We start from the raw sequence: 24346 nt of genomic DNA, 5'->3' as shown, positions 1-24346 counted from the left end.
GCTGATTTTTACTATAAATGTGGGTTGTTGGTTTTGAAAGCTGTCGTAGAGTTCTGGTAACAGTGGGAATAGGGCAAATGAAAACACTATGAAGTTTACTCTTCTTATTGAAATTCCATTGCTTTTCTTGAATAAATATTCCCTGGAATGCTGCAAGTTGTTGTTAATTTGCAAGTTTCTGAAAAGTTAATTTTGACAGTATTTACCAGTCAGTATTCTCAGTGCTTTTATGGAGGAGTGAAATTTCAGAGATCCTTATTCTGCCATTTTTGCTGACATCTCTAAAATGATAATTTCTGATTATAACATTCCTTCTGCATTTATTAGCTAGAGTTCTTTAAAGAATTTTTTCTTATAAACTGATTGCCATTAAATATAGTTTGTAAGCAAATTAATAGATAAATATATGGTACATACCTTTAGTTGTGAAATTTGAGAATGGGGATTTGGTGTCTTAGTAATTACCCAAAATGACCAATTTGTCAGTTCTTTCTTTTTGGTATCATTATTAACTTGTGGGTTTTAACCTATTTCCTTTTGATGAGAAGTGCTTTTAGAGGTCACTCTTTGTGCCCAGATATATTCATTACCACTGAGATATTGTTATTTTATGACATTTTCAGTGGCAGATATAGTAATTATTTTTTACAAAGAGTGATTTGGGGCTATTAAATCATGAGTTTATATTGTTATTTCCTTCTTGTAATTAAGGTTACAGGATATCCACTTAGCTTTTACACTTACCTTACATTGAAATTTTTTTGACATTAACAATAACTTCTTCATGTCACAATATACATAAATAATTTCAAAATACTACTCCTAAGATTGTGATGTTCACTGAGGTCAGAACAGCAATATATAAACAAAACAATTTTAACAAAAAGAAAATATTTTTAAAGTACCAAACATAAGTCACAGAGCTGAAGAATAACTAAACTAAAAAATCTACTGGAGGGGTTCAAGTGAATGAAAAAGAGTGACGCTAGCTTAAGGAATTTATGGGACACCCTAAGAGGACCAATATACACAATATAAAGGTCCTAGAAGGAAACAAAAGAGAGAGGTGCAGAAAGCTTATTCAAGAAATAACAACAACAACAAAAAATCTTGAAACAAATATACCAAAATTTATGGACTATAGCAAAAGCAGTTTTAAAAGACTTCATAATAATAAATATCAACATTAAAAAAAAGAAAGAAAATTTTCAAATAAACAACCTAACTTTACACCTCAGGGAACCTAATGAACCAACAAAGCCTAAAGTTAGCAGAAGGAAGGAAATAACAAGAATCGGAGTGGAAATAAATGAAATAGAGACTAAAAACACAATAGAAGAGATGAATGAAACTAAGTTACTTTTTTGAAAATATAAACAAAATAGTAAACCTTTTTACCAAGAAAAAAGGAGGGACTCAAAGAAATACAACTACAAATGAAAGAGAAGGCATTTCAATAGATACCACACAAATATAAAATGTTAAAACAAATACTATAAACGATTGTACATCCACAGGTTGAACAACCTAGAGAAAGTGGCTAAATTCCTAGACACATTCAACTTACCAAGACTGAATCATGAAGAAATAGAAAATCTGAATAGACCAATTACTAGTAAGGAGATCGAGTCAGTAATCAAAAATCTCCCAACAAAGAAAAGCCTGGGATCAGATGGCTTTAGTGGTTATTTCTACAAAACATCTGAAGATGTGTTAGCAATCCTTCTCAAACTCTTTTGAAAACTTGAAGAAAAGGAATTACTTCCAAACTCATTTTACAAGCCCAGCGTTATAATTATATCAAAACCAGACAGACACCCCAAAAAAAGAAAATTATCTGCCAGTATCCCTGATGAAAAGTTAAATGCAAAAACTTTCAACATAGTATTAGCAAACCAAGCCCAATAGTACATTAAAAGGAGCATATACTATGATCAAGTGGGATTTACTCCACGGTTGTAAGAATAGTTCAATATTCCCAATCAACGCAATATTCCACGTGAACAAAATTAAGCATAAAAATGTTATGATCATTCATGAAGTCCAGAAAAAAGTATATGACAAAGTTCAACATCTTTCCATAATAACAACTGAGTATAGAAGGAAGGTACCTCAACATAATAAAGGCCATATATGAGTAAGCCACAGCTAACATCATTCTCAGTGATGAACAGCTCTCTAAGATCAAGAACAATACAAAAAAAGGCCTACTTTAAAATCTTTCATTCAATATGTTATTTGAAATACTAGATAGAACAATCAGGCAAGAAAACAAAATAAAGGGGATCCAAATCAGAAAGGAAAAAAGAAAAGCTATCACTATTTGCAGATAACTTACGTACAGAAAATTCTAAAGACTCCAAAAAGTGTTAGAACTAATAAACAAATTCAGTAAAGTTGCAGGATACATCCATATACAAAAATTGGTTGTGTTTCTGTATACTAACAGTGAACTAACAGAGAAAGTAAGGAAATAATCCCATTTACAAAAGAAACAAAATACCTAGCAATAAATTTAAGCAAGGAGATGAAAAATCCGTGTACTGAAAAACACAAAAGATTGATGTCTCAAAAAAAGACTGATGAAAGAAAAAAAGACACAAATAATTGTAAAGATGGTCTATGTTCATGGACTGGAAGAATCAATATTGTAAACATTCCCACAGTACCCAAAGCAATCTGCAAATTCAGTGCAATCCCTATCAAAATTCCAATGGCATTTTTCATGCTAATAGAAAAAAATAATCTTAAATTTATATGGAGTCACAAATGACCCCAATAGTGAAAGCAGTCTTGAGAATGAAAAACAAAGTTAGAGTCATCATATTTCCTGATTTCAAACTATATCACAAAGCTATAGTAATTAAAACAATATGGTACTGACGACAAAACAGATTAATGGAGCAAAATGCAGAACCAACAAATACATGTATGCAAATATGGTAAAAAAAATTTTTTTAATAACCAAAACTGTACAATGGGGGAAGGATCATTTCTTCAATAAGTGGTATTGAGAAAAGGAGGGATCATACCTATAAGAATGAAACCAGGCCTCTCTTACACTATACACAAAACTCAAAGTGGACCTAAGTTTTGAACACAAAACCTGAAACTAAAACTGCCAGAAAAAACATAGGGGTAAACTTCTTGGAACTGATCTTAACAATGTTTTTGGGGTTTTTTTTGGTTGTTGGTTTTTTTTTTGTTTGTTTGTTTTTTTTTTTTGCATTCCAAAAGCAAAGGCACCAAAAGCAAAATAAATAGGACTACAGCAAACCAAAAACTGAACAGTAGAAGAAACCATCAACAAAATGAAGAGGCAATCTACTAAATGGGAGAAAATATTTGCAAATAACGTATCTAAAAGAGGTTAATATCCCAAATACACAAGAAATCTATAAAACTCAATAGAAAAAAAAAATCGGGTAAACGGCCTAAGCAGACATTTTTATAGAGAATGCATGCAGATGGCAAACAGGTACATGAAAGGGTGTTCAACACCACTAATCATTGAGGAAATATAAATCAAAACCACAGTTGAGATATCTCCTATCACCTGACCCTGTTAGGTTATCTAATACCAAAAAGACGAGAATGTTAATACGAAAGTGGAGAAAAGAAAAATCCTATTAGAGCATAAACTCTTAGAACTGCTATGGAAGGGGCCCCTGGGTGGCTCAGTGGGTTAAAGCCTCTGCTTTCGGCTCAGGTCATGATCCCAGGGTCCTGGGATCGAGCCCCGCATCGGGCTCTCTGTTCAGCAAGGAGCCTACTTTCCTTCCTCTCTCTCTCTGCCTGCCTCTCTGCCTGCCTGTGATCTCTGTCAAAAAAAAAAAAAAAAAAAAAAAAAAAAAAAAAAAAAAAAAAAAAAAAGAACTGCTATGGAAAATAGTATAGAGATTCCTCAAAAAGTTACTAATAGAACTTCCATATGACCCAGCAATCCCACTTCTAAGTATATATCCAAAGGAAATGAAATAATTATCTCAGAGATTTTTGCACTTCAGTGTTCATAGCAGCATTATTCATAATAACCAAGGTGTAAAGACAACCTACGTGTCCACCAGTGGTGAGTGGATAAAGAAAATGTATTATGGAGGGAGAGGGGAAAAAAGTTGTTATTCAGCCTAAAAAGGGAGGTGGAATCTTGTCATTTGTAACAACATGGGTGAACCTAGAGGACACTGTGCTAAGTGAAATAAGCCAGACAGAGAAAGACAAATACTGCACGATTCCACTTTTACATGGAATCAAAAAAAGAAACAAAAAAAGTTGAACTCTGAAACAGTAGAGAAGGGATTGTGAGGGCACCTGAGTGGTCAGTCCGTTGAGCATCCGACTCTTGGTTTCTGTCAGGTTATGATCTCACGGGTCATGAAATTGAACCCCACATGGGGCTCTGCACACTCACCATGAAGTCTCCTTGGGATTGTTTCCCTCTTCCTCTCCCTACCTCCTGCCCCTCCCCCAACTTGTGTGCTCGCTCTCTTGCTCTCCCTCTCCAATAAATAAATCTTTAAAAAATAACTTAAAAAATAAGGTGGTTGGGAGGCTTGGGGGTAAGGGAAATAGGGAAAGGTTTATAGAAGTGTACAATCTTGTATGTGCTGTGGTGAGTGCTGTGAAGTGTGTAAACCTGGCGATTCACAGACCTGTACCCCTGGGGAATAAAATATATGTTTATAAAAAGTAAAATTAAAAAAAAATCTTTTTTAAAAAAATAAAATAAAATGAATAAGGAGGGATGCCTGGGTGGCTCTGTCATTAAGCATCTCCCTTCAGCTCAGGTCATGATCCCAGGGTCCTGGGATAGAGCCCCACATTGGGCTCCCTGCTCAGTGGGAAGCCTGATTCTCCCTCTCCCCCTGCTTGTAGTTCCTCTCTCTCTGTCTTCTCTGTCAAATAAATAAAATCTTAAATAAATAAAATGAATAAGGTCTGTGAATTTAATATATAACATGGAGACTATAGTTGATAGTATATATTTGTTTCTTACTCTGGGTCTTATTTGTGTTTTTGCGGGGGGGTTTGGTGAGCATTTGTAAGCTGTAAAATTTCTATGTATTATGCTATAGTAAAAAGTTTGTTTAAATTGGTTTGTTTTAAAATGAGTTAAAATGGTTCTTTTCTGATGTAGTTATGGCAAGCTTAAAATAAACTTCTGTTAAAACTAATTTGCACTCGTTTTTGCATGCAGACATCCAGAATACAAGATTGGTAGCCTAGAGAAATGTTCGATATCGTTATCTATGAACTTGGTCCTTTGATTCCTCAGGAGAACCTGTGCCTGTCAAGGGCTGGATCCTGAGACCTGTGGTGCCTCCTTTTCTTTTGGTTGTTCATGGAGCATGTACTACAATGGATGTAAATTTGCCAGAAGCAAGATCCCAAGAAAATTTAAGCTGCTTGGGGATGACCCAAAAGAGGTTTGTTTACTTCTTGATATATAATCTCTGATTTTCATGGAGAATTGATGAGTACAGATGAAGTAAACAGTATAACATACTCTGTTAAATTCTCACTAACATAGAGAATTTCATCTCAGAGGTACATCAAAATTTTAGCTGAACTGTAGATATACATTATATATTTGATAAAATTAGCATAATAATAACTATGTGATACCAAAGTAGTAAAGTCTGAACATAAACTACTCAAACCTATGGCCTTTTGTACTTACCTTTTATGTTAACTGTTAACTTTTATGTTAAGCAGCCATCACTTTGGTATTAAAACCAAGTATTAACATTTCATTGTTAAAACTTTCATTTTTCTCAAACCTGAGTTGCAGAAGTCATGTTCATCACTATCCCATTCAATAAAGACCATTTCTCATCACATTGTCATACCATGATATTTGATAAAGTTATCATAATGAATGCATTCAAGTAACTAAAACATATTTAGATATTAATATAAAATTTTAATTGATATTATATATTTCTCAAAATATAACTTATAAATGGATATCAATTTTAACAACTTTTGGGTATAGCTTTTAGTGTATGCTAATTGAATAATCAAAAAACCCCTGAATGCTTACCATTTAGATATGACCAAATTTTTAGTGACTCTGTGAACCTTATAATTATCTTTTCAAACTTTAAGTGCAATTGAAATACAGTTATACTATATATATTATTGATATGTCCCTCTAAATGAAAAATGTGCTAGTGTTATTATTTGTGACTATAATAGTAAGTGGAAATTTAGTAAAGTACAAAAACTCTTGAAGAGATGATAAAATTTTTTTCACAGGATTGTATTTTTTTTTTAAAGATTTTATTTATTTGACAGAGAGACAGAGATCACAAGTAGGCAGAGGCAGGCAGAGAGAGAGGGAAAAGCAGGCTCCCCGCTGAGCAGAGAGCCCGATGTGGGGCTCGATCCCAGGACCCCGAGATCATGACCCGAGCCGAAGGCAGAGGCTTAACCCACAGAGCCACCCAGGCGCCCCACACAGTATTGTATTTTTAATAAACTATAGTGAATGGGCTACATATCCCTCTTCATAAGAAAAAAATACAAACAATAAGCCTAATGAAGTGTAGCAATTTTACATAGCTGATGATCCACTTTAATTTTCCACACTGCAGAGCTTTTTTACTACTTTTTTATAAATGTTTATCGCTTTTACTAGATTTAACATAAAGCAAATCCAAGGGATAGCTAGGAACATCCTCCCTCAGGTAGGTAGGAGAGGTTGGCTTAGAAACCTCCTCACCTTCTAAATTATAAATAAGTATAACTCTTCCAGGTAGTTACATCTTTTAAGGTTTTGGAGAAAAAAAAAATGTTACTGTGAAATGAGAACTTCTAAATATGAATGGAATAACTAGGTATTATCACCTACCATTTTACAAGTATCTTACCTAGAAAATCTTTTTTTTTGTAGGGAGGAAGAAAGGAGTGTAACTGAACATTTTTCCTTTAAAGTAAACTTTACAAAGTTCTGCATATAAACTCTCAACATTTCTAGTTCTGAGAGTTTTATCCATATGTGAAGCATCTACTAACTTTTAGTTCAGTGGAAAGATCTTTTCAAATTTTGAATGCTATTTTTATAAACATTTAAAAATACAAAGATTGAAAATAGATGAACCAAACAAATCCTTTCAATAGCTCATCTTCCATGGCAGATGACTGGAGAAGGAGTGGAGAATGTGACCTCTTTAAAACCATATGGCTTCATTCTCCTTATCCTACTACTAGCATAGTCTTATATTTATAAAATGCCAAATATCTACATGGGGAGTACAAAATTGATTAATATAAAAACACCAAAGAGCTAGACATTCTAATAACACATACAAAAATAGATGATGTATGGTTTATACTTTTTACTTAGAAATAATTGTGTTAAGGAACTTTAATAAGAAAGACACTATTCTCATTTTGATCTAAGATGTAGTGAGAAAAATTAACTGATAGCCTCTCTTACATATGGAAAGGATTTAGGATTTAATACATAGAATTATTCATTTTATACAGGAAGAGAAACTGGAGTCTCATTTACAAAACCTGTCCACTCTTATGGCACCAACATACAAGAAACTTGCACCTGATGCATATAATAATCAGGTAAGTTTATAAAAAAATCATTGACAATGACTGGAACAGTTTACTTATTATTGATGACCTACCTATTTCCAAAATTATTTTTGAAGCAATGATTTTCCTTTATTTTTCTAATTTTTCCTCTTCCCAATTAGAGAACCCACAGTGTTCTGTTTCTGGTACATAAGAATTATATCATCCAAAAGAGCATATTTTTGGTCCTTTAATCTGTAAAGATAATGAGCTTTTAAGTCTCACAAGCTGTTCTATCCACTAATCTTATTTTCATATCTCTTCTGTAATCAGACTTTGGTGGTTAATTAAAATTATGTGGCGCAAACTATAGGCTCTAACCACCTATTAACTTTTCACATATATGTCTATATATATTAAGCTGTGAGTGTACTGCTTTGTAAGTGTACATAGAAATGTCCAAAAATGTCAGATTTTGCTGGATTCTCTTCTTTTTAATTGGCCTTGGCTCCATGAACCAAGCAAAAACATCTTTTTCCTATTTTTTGGGTGTGTTGTAGACTGTACCTATTTGGAAGGCTAGGTGATTTGTTCAGAAATGCTCATGAAGGGGAAAAAAAAAACTGTGAAGTCTTCCCTGTCATTATAACATCAACAACAGGAGCATTAAATGGATAAGCTAGATATCATATTTAATATATGTTATATATATTAAATATATACATATTTATGTTATAAACTAAATATTTAGTCACTGTGGACATAAAGGTAAACAATGTAGGGTTTCTGTCTTTAAGCAGTTCCTTCTTTAGAGGAGACAGAGATATGTAAAATAGCAATTATAGAATAATATGTTAACAATTGAAATAGAGGTATGCACATTTCTGAAGGAACAAAAACGTTCTCCCTGAAAGTAGAGAATTAAGAATTAAGGTCACAAATGGCCTTGGAGACCATATAAAAATCTTTGAACTTGACCCTGTACTTAAGAAGGCTACCATTGGGGTATTTTAAGTGTGTGTTGGGGGCAGAGGAGGGTGATTTAATTTATAAAGAACACTGCATCAAAAACTAATGATGTACAATTGCAGGGTCATAGGGTAGCTCTATATTTAATTTCTTGAGTACTCTCCACACTGTTTTCCAAAGTGGCTGCACCAACTTGCATTCCCACCAACAGTGTAAGAGGGTTCCCCTTTCTCCACATCCTCTCCAACACATATTGTTTACAGTCTTGTTAATTTTAGCCATTCTATCTGGTATAAGGTGGTATCTCAATGTGGTTTTGATGTGAATCTCCCTGATGGCTAGTGATGAACATTTTTTTCATGTGTCTGTTAGCCATTTGTATGTCTTCTTTGGAGAAGTGTCTGTTCATGTCTTTTGCCCATTTTTTGACATGATTATGTTTTGTGTGTGTTGACTTTGAGGAGTTCTTTATAGATGTTGGATATCAGCCCTTTGTCTGTACTGTCATTTGTAAATATCTTCTTCCATTCTGTGGGTTGTCTCTTTGTTTTGTTGACTGTTCCCTTTGCTGTGCAGAAGCTTTTGATCTTGATGAAGTCCCAAAAGTTCATCTTCACTTTGATTTCCTTTGTCTTTGGAGACATATCTTGAAAGAAGTTGCTGTGGCCTATGTGGAAGAGGTTACTGCCTATGTTCTCCTCTAGGATTCTGATGGATTCCTGCCTCACGTTGAGGTCTTTTATCCATTTCGAGTTTATCTTTGTGTATAGTGTAAGAGAATGGTTGAGTTTCATTCTTCTACACATAGCTGTCCAATTTTCCCAGCACCATTTACTGAAGAGACTGTCTTTTTTCCACTGTATATGTGTCTGTTTTTATCCCAGTGCCATGCTGTCTTGGTGATCACAGCTTTGTAGTTAAAAAAACACAAAAACAAAAACTAATTATGTATTGTATGGTGACTAACATGACACAATAAAAAAAAGAACTAATGAAGTACGATGTGGTGACATAATACAAAAAAGTGTAAAATAAATAAATATAGTTCACCAAACAAGCCAAATTAAAATACAACGTACATTAGCATAAGATTAAATCAGAGAAGTAAGCTAGTATAGTCATTGAGCAAGAGATGTTAAAGTCCTAAAGAGATGGCAGTAGTGATAGAATAAAGAAAATAAAGTGTGTGAAATATTTGAGGTAGAACTTATAGAACTTAGTGACTGATTGGATTTGAGGATAAGCAAAAGGGGGAAGTTCAGGATTCACCAAATTTCCGGCTTGGACAGATGGTTCTATTTAGAATTTGGAGTCAATGAGGAAAAGTAAGTTTGGGGTCAAAAAGGGGAAATGATACATTTCATTTTGGACAACTATGTTTGACATAATTCTGGAATAATTGGATAGAAAATCAGGAGAAAAATCCAAACTAGCACTGTAGATTTGAGACTTGTCAAAATGCAAGTAGTTGAAACTGAATACATAGGAGTGAATACAGTTTTTCAAAGTGGAGATTATAAAGAGAAGGGGCTACTAATGGCATTCTGGAACACATGGACATTTTAGGAGTGGAAGATGAGAAACCAGTAAAGTAAATGCTGGGGGTAGGCACAATATAGTAAAAGAAGTTAAAGATTTAAGGGAAAGAGAGAGACTGATAGATGGAGGAAAGCTGGAAGTGATGAAGGTAGCCAGAGAGGAGAACACAGCAGTAGGGGGTACAAGGAAGTATGAAGAAGAGTGTGTTTAGCAAACAGTTGTCATTTAATGACATTAAAGACTAAAGGGATTAGATTAGCCTACATAACAGAGACAGATGGGGAGACCAATACTAATTTAATGATTTAGCTACTCTTGTTTCAATTATGGACTTTTAACACTTTCCTCAAACCTCAACCCTTTCTTTTTTAAGTGGGAGCAAAAGAGGCAAATTAAATAATGATCTGTTTATAAAGTTGTTTCATGTCACAACTTAGGTTTTTAGAAATGTATACGTTGTCTATGAAAAATATTTTAGATGCTGTTAATAGTAGTTGGAGTAATACTGTTATTTTACAACCTTATCTACTTTGGTAAGTATCACAGAAAAATCTATGGAATGCTTTGGTACTGTTGTAAAATAATTCTGAGTGAGAAATACAATATATCAAGCTATAAAAAGAAAATGAATAAAATCTGTGTTGCTAGATTTCAGGTTTGACCATTTTCTGTTGAATAAATTTTTTTTATAGGTGCTATTAATCAAATGGCTTTAGCGGGGAAAGAGGACAGAATAACAAAGCATTAATGTTCTTTTCACTCTACTCCTTTTATTTTTATTATAGATGGTGTCATACACATGTGATTTTCTAAGCATTGATATTCTACCCAGTTACATTATGTTTGGAGTATTTTATGCATTACCTAAACCTAGAATATCCAAAATACAACAGTACCCCAAATTTAGTTATAACAAGATGATTCGATATGACTCGTTAGGTGTGTTTCAGTATTTGTATATGAATAAACGTACTGAAAAATGGGCAGTTTCATTTAAGCAAGATGAATAAGCTCTACAGATCTGCTTTGCAACATGTGCATCTACAGTCAACAATAATGTATTGGACACTTAAAACTTTGTTTAATGGTCGATCTCATGTTATGCATTCTTACCATAAAATATAAATGTGTGCACATAATGGGATATTACTCAGCCATCAAAAAGAATGAAATCTTGCCATTTGCAGTGATGTGAATGGAGCTAGAGTGTATTAGGCTAAGCAAAATAAGTCAGAGAAAGACAAATACCTTATGATTTCACTCGTATGTGGAGTTTAAAAAACAAAACAGATAAACATATGGGAAGGGGAAAAAAAGAGAGAAGCAATCCATAAGAGACTCTTAACTATAGAGAACATACAGGGTTGATGGAAGGAAGTGGGTGGGCAGTGTACTAAATGGGTGATGGGTATTAAGGACGGCACTTGTGATGAGCACTGGATGTTATATGTTATATGTAAGTGATGAATCATTAAAGTCTACTCCTGAAACCAATTTTACCATCTATGTTAACTACAATTTAAATAAAAAATTGAAAAGGAAAAAAAATTAAAAATTTAAATACATACATATACTCATACATTAAAAAAAAAAACGTAAAAAATAGATATAAGATCTACCTAAATTAAATCAGTCAATAGCTGTGAATGGATAAGGTGTTTTCTGTATTGCATGGTAGTTCCTATTAGTAATGTTCATCCATATGTTTTAATATGGTTTAGAGATCCAAAACATAGCCTTGTGATCTTTCCACACAGTACAGGGGAAGACCTGTTAAATTTATGGATGCTGTCAAAACCTACCATTTGATTTTTATCTCCTCCCCCAACTGAATATATTATCCTCATTTCTCATTTCTAAATGCTCTTCCCTGGCTTTGTTCCTTGATTTTGTAAAGTTTCATTTCTAAAGTTAAACTTCTCATCAGAGAAAAATGTAAGAAAAAAGGAGGAGAAACATCTTTTAAGTACTGAAAGAGAAAAAAACTGTCAACCTAGAAATCTCTCCCCAGTAAAAACAACTCTCAAAAGTAAAAGCAAAATCAAGTACATGAAATTCTTGGGCATAAAAATTTGACATTTTACAAAAATGTACAAGACCTGTGCACTGAAAACTACAAACTTGCTGAAATTTAAAAAGACCCAAACTGGAAAGATATACTGTGTTTATGGATCACAGGACTAAATATTTTTAAAATGTCAGTTTTCCCCAAGTCAATCAATGGATTCAGTACCTTATCTGTCAAAACATTGCCAAGTGTTTTGAAGGAATCGATATTCTAAAATATAGAGATAGAAATGCAAAGGATTTAGAATAGAGAATTTTCAAAAAAGATCAGAATTTGATGATTTCTACTCCCTGATTTTAAGATTACTAAAGATCCATATTTACTAGTAATCAAGATAGTGATATTGGCATATACACACATACCTCCCAACATACCATTATATACCAAAAGATCAGAGTTTTGTGTCATTCCACTGTATTTCCAGATATAAAATATGCAACATTTTTTTAAAGTTCTTAATAGACAAAATACTAAGGAGTCTTTTTGACCTTTTCAGTGCACAGGTCTTACACTTTTTTCTCAAATATATGCCTGAGAATTTCAGATGCCTAAGTACATCCCCATTCACACACACGCTTTTATTTTTCAGATTGAATATGAACACAGAGCACCAGAGTGCCGACTGGGTCTGAAGGAAGGCCGGCCATTCTCAGGGGTCACTGCATGTTTGGACTTCTGTGCTCACGCCCACAGGGACTTACACAACATGCAGAATGGCAGCACATTGGTAAGTGGGGCACAGAACAGGTTAGCAGCACATCCTGTGAAACAGTGGAAAGCTGGAAGTTAGAAGCATGTGATTAGAGTAACATGTTCTCTGCAGGTGTCATTGCACAAGTGTTTTCATGAATGAGTTGCTGTTGCAAAGGTGACCATATTTGGCATATCTAGTTCTCTCATAATGGGTTGGCATATTACTGGAAATCTGCTGACAAGCACAGGAAAATCATGGAAATGCTGATGCTAATTAAACCAGTGACTATGCGTTGCCAGCTACCATTAGCTACCAAAAGTCTTCAAAATTCAGTGTCAGGTATCTGGTAGGTTATAATCAGTATAGTAAAAAGCCATATACAAGCCAAGGCACCAGTCCACCTTGCAGAGAGAAGAGCAAATGAAACATGCATCATCTGTGGCACAGTAACTACTGTAGAAAATTCAAAGTACAAAAGAGCCCACTATAACTACATAGTATAGTGGGTGAAGTGGATTGGGCTGTATAATTGGAGGTTTTGGTAAGTGGAGAAAATGAGTATGGGCGTGGCCTTGCATGGAGAGAGAGAAACCAGAGTGGAGATAAAGAATGAAAAAGTTCAAGTGAAGAAATTATAAACTAATCCACCTAGTGAGTCATCAACATGGATATAATAGTGTAGTTGAGAAAGATGACCAATGAGACTTGAGTTGAAAAATAGAATACAGAGAGCAGTCATAGTCTAGGGTAGAGAAGAACCCAGGGAGGTGGTTAGCAATAGTGGAAGTAATTCACGGAACCTGGTATGAAGTTTTTGAGAGGCAGAAAAGGTATTGGTTTAATGGTTTAAACAGATGTCAGAAGGTTTTTTTTTTTTTTTTTTTTTATTAAAGGAAAGATAGTAAATATTTTAGGCTTATATAATATCTTAGACCACATTCTTTGTTTTGGGTTTTTTTTTTTTAATTAAAAATGCAAAAAACACTCAATTCACTGGCCATGCAGAAACCGGCTGTGAGACAGTTTGGCTTGCAGACTTCTGACCCAGGAGGGCCAACAATGAGGCTTATCATCCACAATATCTGAAATCATCATTAATCATGTGTTGTACACTTGCTCACTATTAGAAGGCTAGGCTAGATTTGGGGAAGAAGAAATAAATGATAATCAGAGCCATAGTAGGTCTAAACATAGCCATGTTTCTCTAGCAAGGTGATGGAGAGAAGACAGAGATGATTAGGGTTCCGCGTAAAGGGGACTTTGCGTCTAACAGGTCATGGTTTTCACAAGGTAGAAAGAAAAGCAACACTAGGTAAGAAGAATGGAGTAGGGACAAACATGTGAGAAAAGGTGATAGGTGCTCAAAAGATGTGGATTTGGAAGACTTTTATGTACAGGAAGTGAAAACCTCGTTTTAGTCCCATCTCATGTTAAATTTATCTGTCAAGGTAAGTCTGTTATGTTCATATTCCTTTCAAGAGTATCTTCCAGTAATTTTATTTTACCTGCACTTTAAATGACTATGATCACATTGTTTTCTGCATCAGCCAAAAACACAAATTACTAAAAGCTAGTATGTTAACAGCCAACAAATAACCTCTCCTCAACACCAAGAGGATTGTGGCTAACAAAAGAGAAAAAGTACCATTAAATTAGCAAAGCAAGAGAAGTAGACTTTTCCCCTTTTTGGAACAGCCCCTCATATGGTACAACAGCTTAGAAGAGAAACAAGAGAGGAACAATAGTAAGTTAGTCTTAACGAGTACAGAGACAGAAAGAAGAGGAAAATAGACACAGTGTTGAGTTATATATTCCCTATAGCAACCACATCTTCAATTTCACATTTTTTTTTAAGATTTTACTTACTTATTTGAGAGAGAATGAGAGATTGACAGCATGAGAGGGGAGAGGTCAGAGGGAGAAGTAGACTCCCCACCAAACAGGGAGCCTGATGTGGGACTTGATGCCAGGACTCCAGGATCATGACCTGAGCTGGAGGCAGTTGCTTAACCAACTGAGCCACGTAGGGGACCCAATTTTACATTATTTAGATTTCACTTTGGTATTTTGTGGAAATTTCTTAAGCACAATGAAGGAGAATTAAGAGTCTGGTGTGGGGGAAGATGTGAAATGTCTTTGTGTACAAAAGTATGAGATTAGGTGACTGATAACTAGCAAAACAGGAAATCATTTGGTGGAAGAAACTTATAGCCTCTTCTTAAAGAGGTTTCACATCTTTTGCATTTATGTTTCAAGTGTGAAAGGTGGGAGATTGCTTCATTTTGGTTCTTCCTAGAATCAGAAATATATGTGAAGAAGAAAGTTACCATGGGTAACAGTTCCTGATAGACTCAAAAAAAGAAAAGGGGAAAAAAAAAAAGTTAACGTGGACTGTCTTTTCCCTGTACCATTTTAATGGCACCTCCCTTAAGAACAGATAGACGTGATTCATGTAATATGCCTGTCACTGATCTGGTTCAGGAGACCACCACCACAAATCTAAATACTGACAGGGAGAAAATTATACATACACACACACACACACACACACACACACACACAATTTCTTTTGGACTGAAACTGAAGCAGTACTGTCTTATTTCCCTACAGGTATGCACCCTCACTAGAGAAGACAATCGAGAAATTGGAGGAAAACCTGAGGATGAGCAGCTGCATGTTCTGCCTCTCTACAAAGTCTCTGATGTGGATGAGTTTGGGAGTGTGGAAGCTCAAGAGAAGAAGAAGCAAAATGGTGCGATTCAGGTGCTGAGTTCTTTTCGGCGGAAAGTCAGGATGTTAGCAGAACCAGTCAAGACATGCCGACAAAGGAAACTAGAAGCCAAGAAAGCTGCAGCTGAAAAGCTTTCCTCTCTGGAGAACAGCGCAAATAAGAATGAAAAGGAAAAGTCAGCCTCATCTCGTACAAAACAGACTGAAAATGCAAGCCAGGCGAAACAGTTGGCAGGTAGCTTTAATGTAAAGCATTGTGCACCTGTGTTATCTGAAACTTATATTAGAAATGAGTATCGGTAATTTCAGACGATTATATTCAATCATGGTCTTAGTTTTGTACCAAAATCTTCTCTGATGTCCCAAGGACCAGGCTTTGCTCTTGGAGATGGTAATAAGATATGGCACCCTGAACCCCAGCTTAATGGAGAAGTTTGGGTTCTGTTCTATAATAGATGGCAGTTTTATGATAGGCAGGTAATATGGTGAAATTAGGGTTAATCTAGCAGCGACAGGGGGGCAGATTAGAGGCTGAGGAGCTATGAGATTGGAGATTGATGCAATAAACCAAGAGAAAAGCTTGAGTTTGGGTGGTAGCAATGAAGATATAGCAAAAATGATGGAAGCAAATGCTCCTAAAATGATTCTCAATTCATGGATGACCAAACACTGGAACGAAGACAAAAGAAAAATTTAAGATTGATTTCAACATTTTAAGCCTAGGTAATTAAAACAGTATTATTTGTTGAAATAAGAAGTTTGAAAATAGGAATTATGGGGAAGGGGCAGGAGAAGATTGTCAAAGCCCCTTGCTTTTGTCTTCAATTAATTTCTACAAAAAGCCATACCATGTAATGTCCATATCCACATCTTACAGATGGCATTGGCCTGGCCATTAACAAAAGAAAAAGGCTTATTTTTTAAGTTTAGTCTACTAGTTTGCTTAGAGCCAACCATCTTCACCAAGTCAAATTCCCCTACCAATTCATCTCAAAACCTAGAGAAACTAAATAATTTAGAATAATATGCTAAAGATTCTCAACAAAAATGTGTTGATTGGCTGACTTACACTAAGAGAAGTAAATCCTATTCACTCCTTAATCTCTCCTTTAAGTTAGCTGCAAAGTGTAATCAGAACTCTGCCTCCAGTCTTTTCTAACTGGTCTCTGTAATAATCATTTCAATGCTTAGGACTGCCATTACAGCTCCATTTATTTGTTCTTTTCTTATATATAGAATTTTAAGTGAGGTCATGAAACAGACATATGACAAAATTTTCACTTACAAAGCTGAAAATTAAAGTTTTATTGACAACTCTGTAGATAGGGTTTGCCAATTATATAAGATATGCTTGGGGTATTTCAGTGAATGTCATTCTTTTTCTAATAGCGTTGCTGAACAAATTTGTCTTCTGTAACAAATTTTATGCTACTTCCAACTATTTAACAAATTTTATTGCACACCAGGCAATGGAGAAATAAAGTAAAATAAGACCTGGGCCCTTCCTTCAAGGAACTCCTTTGCACCAGCGGGAGAAGAGGACTAAAAATGCATAATTATTATACATTATGATGCATTTTTCTATCTCACTGATGTCTGCAGTGGGTATTATACATGCACTAGGAGATGAGGTCAGAGCAGGCTTCCTTGAGGAAGGGAGGACTACGCCCAGGAAGGGCAGGGAGGTGGGATGGAGGGAGATGGGCACTTCAGGGAGAGTGTGGCATCGTCAGACGCACAGAAGCTCCAGAAAACATGATGCTCTCAGTGAAACAGCTTATGGATGTTTGTGACATTTTTCTTCACTTACCAAATTGTACTGTTGTAGAGATCTGCTGTTTTATCTAATGCTTTAAACAAAAAATCACACTGGACAATGATCAGAACCCTGACTTTGCTCTTATCCTTGTTTAATGGGTATTGCATAATCTTAGCGGGGTTCTCCAATCCATTTAAGCATCCTTGCTAGCTTCTGTAAAATAATAACTGGTCACATGTGTGTGCTTTCTCCTCTCCTGTCCACAGAGCTTTTGCGACTTTCAGGACCAGTCATGCAGCAGCCCCAGCAGCCCCCGCCCCCACCCCCACCCCCGCCGCTGCAGAAGCAACCTCCACAGCCACAGAAGCAGCCCCCCCAGCACCCGCCCCAGCATCACCCAGTGACGAATAACCCTCAGTCAGAGCCCGTCAACTCCTACTCTTCCTCTGGATCTGCCAGCCTGTACATGAGACGGCCCAATCCAGTGATCCAGGCTTACCCGAGCTCTTCACACACTTCAGATGTTTATGGGGGTGCCAGCCCTATGAACCTCTATTCCACACCATCCCAAGCTACAGGTTCATATTTGAATTCTTCTAATCCCATGAATCCCTACACTGGGCTTCTCAACCAGAATAACCAATATCCATCCTATCAGTGCAATGGAAATGTATCGGTGGATAACTGCTCCCCGTATCTGGGTTCCTATTCTCCCCAGTCTCAGCCCATGGATCTATACAGGTATCCAAACCAAGACCCGCTCTCTAAACTAAATTTACCACCCATCCATACACTTTACCAGCCAAGGTTCGGAAATAGCCAGAATTTTTCTTCTAAGTACTTAGGTTATGGAAACCAAACGATGCAGGGAGATGCCTTCAGCAGTTGTACCCTTAAAACAAATGTACACCATGTAGGGACATTTCCTCCTTATTCCGCTCATGAGATGGATGGCCACTTCATGGGCGCCGCCTCTAGATTACCACCCAATCTGAGCAATCCAAACATAGACTATAAGAACGGTGAGCATCCCCCATCTTCTCATATAATCCGTAACTACGGCGCCGCTCCAGGCATGTTCAACAGCTCTCTCCATGCCCTGCACCTCCAAAACAAGGAAAATGACATGCTTGCCCACACAGCTAATGGGTTCTCTAAGATGCTTCCAGGTCTTAGCCATGATAGAACCGCTTCTGTCCAAGAAGGCTTACACAAATTACAGGAGGCTGGTAACCAGGAAAAGCAGCCATCTGCCACCGAGGACAATGATGAAGTCTGGTCAGACAGTGAGCAGAGCTTTCTAGATCCTGACATTGGGGGAGTGGCTGTGGCTCCAACTCACGGGTCAATTCTCATTGAGTGTGCCAAGCGCGAGCTTCATGCCACCACCCCTTTAAAGAATCCCAATAGGAATCACCCCACCAGGATCTCTCTTGTCTTTTACCAGCATAAGAGCATGAATGAGCCAAAACATGGCTTGGCACTCTGGGAAGCCAAAATGGCTGAAAAAGCCCGAGAGAAAGAGGAAGAGTGTGAAAAGTATGGCCCGGACTATGTGCCTCAGAAAACCCACGGCAAAAAAGTGAAACGGGAACCCACTGAGCCGCATGAACCTTCCGAGCCCACTTACCTGCGCTTTATCAAGTCCCTTGCTGAAAGGACCATGTCCGTGACCACAGACTCCACAGTAACTACATCTCCATATGCCTTCACTCGGGTCACAGGGCCTTACAACAGATACATATGATGTCACCCCTTGTGGTGGGTACCTCATTTGAAAAGACCACAACCAACCTGTCCGTAGTGTAGTTCTCATGACGGGGGCAGTGGGGAAAGGATACAGGATTCATGACAAATGTGGTGGGAGGAACCTCAGCTCACCAGCAAAAGAAGAGGTCATCCTACCATAGCACTTAATTTCCACTGACTCCTAAGTGGTCGCAGATGGCATCTAGGCAAAAAGACCAAAGCATTCTATGCAAAAAGAAGGTGGGGAAGAAAGTGTTCCACAATTTACATTTTTAAACACTGGTTCTATTATTGGACGAGATGATATGTAAATGTGATTTTTTCCCCCCTTAGAACTCTACACATCTGTGACCACTTTTAATAATACCAAGTTTGCATAGTCATGGAACACAAGTCAAACAAGTACTGTAGTATTACAGTGGCAGGAATTTTAAAATACCATCTGGTGCTGAATATACAATGTACTGAAATACTGGAATTATGGCTTTTTAACATGCAGTTTTTACTGTAATCTTAATATTAACTTTTATTTATCAAAATAGCTACAGGAAGCATAAATGAATAGAGAGCAAAACACTGAATTTGTTCGGATGTTCTAAGAAATGGTGCTAAGAAAATGGTGTCTTTAACAATTGAAAATTTAATGCCTTTATATCATCAAGATGCTATCAGTGTACTCCAATGCCCTTGAATAATAGGGGTACCTTTTCATTCAAGTTTTTAGCATAATTACCTATTCTTACACGAGGTTTTTTGTTTTGTTTTTTTTTAATGTGGACATTTAAAGGCCTCTGGATTTTGCTCATCCAGTGAAGTCCTTGTAGGACAATAAACGTATATATGTACATATATGTATACACATATGTATATGTGCACACACGTATATGTATAAATATTTTAAATGGTGTTTTAGAAGCACTTTGTCTACCTAAGCTTTGACAACTTGAACAATGCTAAGGTACTGAGACGTTTAAAAAAAAAAAAAAAAGTTTACTTTCATTTTAGAATGCAAAGTTGATTTTTTTTTTTTAAGGAAACAAGGAAAGCTTTTAAAATATTTTTGCTTTTAGCCATGCATCTGCTGATGAGCAATGTGTCCATTTTTAATATAGCCAGTTAAATCCCCAACGGGGCTTACTGGATTCAAGGGAATACATTAATCTACAACACATGTTTTCTGGTGCTCATCTCACATGCTATACTGTAAAACAGTTTTATAAAACATTGTATGACAAGTTCATTGCTCAAATATGTAGTTTTAGGAATTTTCTCTTAACTGCAGGTAATTATTAACGACATGCTACAGATTTAACAAAGCTAGTTCACTTAAGCTGATGTTATTTTATGGATCTGTACTCTCTTCAGCAAACCGAATGGCAGTCTGCTTTTGTGTTGATAATTGTATATTGTGATGTTGTCATTTCTTAGCATAAGTGTCCTCTTTTCCAGGAAGATTGAGCAGACTGATGCCTGCATAAGATGAATAAACAGGGTTAGTTCCATGTGAATCTGTTAATTAAAAAGAAAAAAACAGGCAGCTGGTTTGCTGTGGTGGTTTTAAATCATTAATTTGTATAAAGAAGTGAAAGAGATGTATAGTAAGTAAATTAAATTGTAAACAAAACTTTTTTAACGCAATGCTTTAGTATTTTAGTACTGTAAAAAAATTTAAATATATACATATATATGTGTGTATATATATATATATATATATATATATATGGATTTGAAGCAGAATTCACATCATGATGGTGCTACTCAGCCTGCTACAAATATATCATAATGTGAGCTAAGAATTCATTAAAGGTTTGAGTGATGTTCCTACTTGTCATATACCTCAACACTAGTTTGGCAATAGGATATTGAACTGAGAGTGAAAGCTTAGAGCATCATGTACCATCATTTTTTTCCAAGTCTTTTTATTATTGTTATTATTATTATTAAAAAAGCATACCTGTTTTTCAATACTTGATTTCTTAGCAAGTATAACTTGAACTTCAACCTTTTTGTTCTAAAAATTCAGGGATATTTCAGCTCATGTTCTCCTTATGCCAACATGTCACCTGTGTTTATGTAAAATTGTTGTAGGTTAATAATTATATTCTTTTTTCAGGGATTTAACCCTTTTATTTTGAATCCCTCCTATTTTTACTTGCATATGTCCTGATGTAACTAAAACTAATTTTGTAAAAATCTGTTGGCTCTTTTTATTGTAAAGAAAAGTATTTTAAAAGTTTGGGGAAATCTTTTGACTGTTTCAAGCAGGAAAAAATAAATTACATGAAAATAGAATGCACTGAGTTGATAAAGGGAAGATTGTAAGGCAGGAGTTTGGCAAGTGGCCGTTGGCTAGAGTCTCTTGACACTCTTCAGAGTTTTTGATCCCGTAGCCAATACGGTAGAGGGCCACAATGACTTCCCTCTGCAGGCAGAACACATACGGGTGTGGCGTGCAATCGACTGTACATTTTGGTCTGAGTACATTTGTGCTTACTGACATTTCAAATAAATTCTTAAATGAGGCCTTTTGAGTTTTACTGGTCAAGTCTTTATAACAAGGCTTTCGATTTTTTAAAAAATCGCCCCACAGTTTTTGGCTGTGACCAATTTACAGACATTTCAAAAACGTCTACTTTGCATATGTCAAACCACATGATTTAAAAATTTCGCATATACCATGTATCTCACCCCAGATATTTGGCTACTACAGGCACATCTGTTGGTTTTGAGTCAGCCATCCCTCTATGAATATTTGGTTTCTGTGTCACCCACTGTCATTTGTCAAACTGCTGGCCAACAAGAGCAAGAAGTGTAGTTTGGGGTTTGCTTTGGAGAGAGGTAGGGAGGGAGGGAGGGAGGGAGGGAGAAGGAGAGGAAATTGAGTGGCATATTGTAAATATCAGATCTATAATTGTAAATATCAAACCTGCCTCAGTTAGAATGAATGGAAGCAGATCTCCAATTTGCTTATATAGGAATATCAGGTTAACTATATAGCCATACTTGAAAATGCTTCTGAGTGGTGTCAACTTTACTTGAATGAATTTTTCATCTTGATTGACGCACAGTGGTGTACAGTTCACTTCTAAAGCTAGTGGTTAACTTGTGTAGGAAATTTTTGCAGTTTGACACTAAGATAATGAACTCTGTGTGCATTTTTCTGTGCTTTTTTAAAAACTTAGTTTCATTTCATTTTCATGTTTGGTTTGTCTATAAAACCTGAGGATGGTTATAAATACTGTAAGTATTGTAATGTTATGAATGCAGGTTATTTGAAAGCGTTTATTATTATATCATTCCTGATAACGCTATGTGAGTGTTTTTAATAAAATTTATATTTATTTAATGCACTCTAAGTACTGTCTTGTTGAAGTTTCTGTTGACTGCCTGAACCACTGCTACTTCAGTGAGGCCAAAGGGAATGAAAAGAAATTGCTTTTTAAAGATACTTTTTAGATGGTTATTTGTTAAACTGTACCTAAAGTAATATCTGGATAACTAAAGCCAAAATTTATCTCTAGTGGAATAGCCTATATATATTCAACTTTTCCCCCCCAAGCCCACTTTAGCTTGTGCACTTTGTGTGTGTGTAGCCAGTACTAGGGACGGAGCGACAGCACTTCTACCTACCTTAAACAGTTGTCTCTTCTGGTGTGTGGCCTGTGAGGGCTTCTCGAGATGCAGCAGGTTCACGGAGCTGAGCTCACAGTGGCTTCGATCTGAGGCCAGCCCGGTTCACAGACCACTCTCCCTCTTCACATCCACTCTCCTAAAGGAAGATTCCTCTTCCTATGTATCTGAAAGGCAGGCGGTGTTAAGCAAGAGGAGTGGGGAGAGGTGGCCCAGGAGGCACCAGACAAATGTGCCAGTCCTCATCCCTGTCACGTGGCTTCAGGGAGCCGCAAGTTAGATTGTCCTCCTCTCCTCCCCTTGGTCAGCCCTCACACAGCACCAGTGGGAAACACTTTTTAGAAACGTGAGATACTAAACACTGATTACAATTACATGAGTCTTCCTACGATTACACGAGCCTTCAAACCTGCCCCCTGCCACTTCCCTCCCACCTGGAGCCACCACCACATTCCTCCCCACTCCCTGCCCGTCCTAAACTGCCAGAGAACTCAAGGGAATTCCCTTTCCCCATATTTCTATCTCTATTCAACTTGGGCCAACTTTGGGGTTTTTGTTTTGTTTTGTTTTTTTTTAAAGATTTTATTTATTTATTTGACAGAGATCACAAGCAGGCAGAGAGGCAGGCAGAGAGAGAGGAGGAAGCAGGCTCCCTGCTGAGCAGAGAGCCCAATGCGGGGCTCGATCCCAGGACCCTGAGATCATGACCCGAGCCGAAGGCAGCGGCTTAACCCACTGAGCCACCCAGGCGCCCCGTGTTTTGTTTTGTTTTGTTTTTTTTAAATTTTTTTAAGGAATCTCTCCACCCAACGAGGGGCTGAAACTTACAACCCTGAGATCAAGAGTCGCACACTCCCTGACTAAGCCAGCCAGGAACCACCCCCCTGCCCCCTGGGATTTGATTTAAATAGTTATTCCTGAGCTGGAGAAATGACTGCCCTGTGATGTAACCTTTGAGTTTGGTGATTCCTCCAGCATTCAGCTCAAAGCCAGGATATTAAGAAAAGAAGCAATGTCGCTGTTAAAAAGCAGCAATCCAGTGACTGGATTTTTTTTTTTTTTTTTTAATAATTTCAACTCTCTGGGGATATTGTCAACCCTCATTTCATCATCTATCCTCTGGACGAACCTTGAGGACCTCCCACATTTCAAATTTTCTAGTCATTTCCCAGGGTGAGGGAAATTTTGAGAATCTATGAGCTCAAAAGTTTCTCTTGCTAGGGCGCCATCCCACCCCGGGCTGGCAGGGGCTGGTGACACTGTAAAATGAAGATGGAGGCAGACTTGCTGCTTTGGAGCCTGCCGGTGAACTTGAATGGGAGAGAAAGCTGAAAATAACAATGACCCAGCACTTGTGAAGCTCTCCCTGCCCCTTGCCTCCTCTGCAAATACTGTCAAGAATGAACCTCTACGGGCAGGCAGACAGGCACACAGCTGCCCTGTCCCACTGGGGCACTTCTTCCTGGCCTCAGTCTCTTCAGTTGGTTTGTCATTACCCTTTCCCCTGTTTGGGGTCATTCTAGCCTAGCTTTGACCCTTTTCTGACTCTGATTCTGGACTCCATCACCTGTGTGACAACTAGACTCTGCAAGGAAAGGCCTTATTTATCATGGACCTTCTCCTCAAGCTGCTGAGAATTTTAAATTGGTTTTGTTGGGCTGGAGGGCATCTGGAGTTG

The 24346-nt window shown here is 36.8% G+C and overlaps 1 protein-coding gene across 3 annotated transcripts in view; it reads left to right on the top strand.

The window, feature by feature from the left end:
- TET2 (tet methylcytosine dioxygenase 2) overlaps positions 1–21499 on the top strand; it is a 136108-nt gene extending 114609 nt beyond the window's left edge. For 2 of the 3 annotated variants that reach the window (XM_032860553.1, XM_032860544.1), the window contains 5 exons: positions 5276–5426; positions 7492–7581; positions 12696–12833; positions 15411–15765; positions 17556–21499. In XM_032860553.1, the coding sequence (XP_032716444.1) occupies positions 5276–5426; positions 7492–7581; positions 12696–12833; positions 15411–15765; positions 17556–19036 (2215 nt within the window). In that variant the 3' untranslated portion in view covers positions 19037–21499. Of the gene's footprint in view, positions 1–5275; positions 5427–7491; positions 7582–12695; positions 12834–15410; positions 15766–17555 lie in introns of those variants that run through there. The other variant, XM_032860562.1, reaches the window with a different exon arrangement.
- The last annotated feature ends 2847 nt before the right edge of the window (positions 21500–24346 follow it).

The sequence above is a fragment of the Lontra canadensis genome, unplaced genomic scaffold (genome assembly GCF_010015895.1).
Source record: "Lontra canadensis isolate GAN:19392208 unplaced genomic scaffold, GSC_riverotter_1.0 scaffold1, whole genome shotgun sequence".
NCBI classification, from domain to species: domain Eukaryota; kingdom Metazoa; phylum Chordata; class Mammalia; order Carnivora; family Mustelidae; genus Lontra; species Lontra canadensis.
The sequence above is the reverse complement of the archived record's forward strand: the minus strand, read 5'-3'. Positions and strand labels throughout refer to the sequence as shown.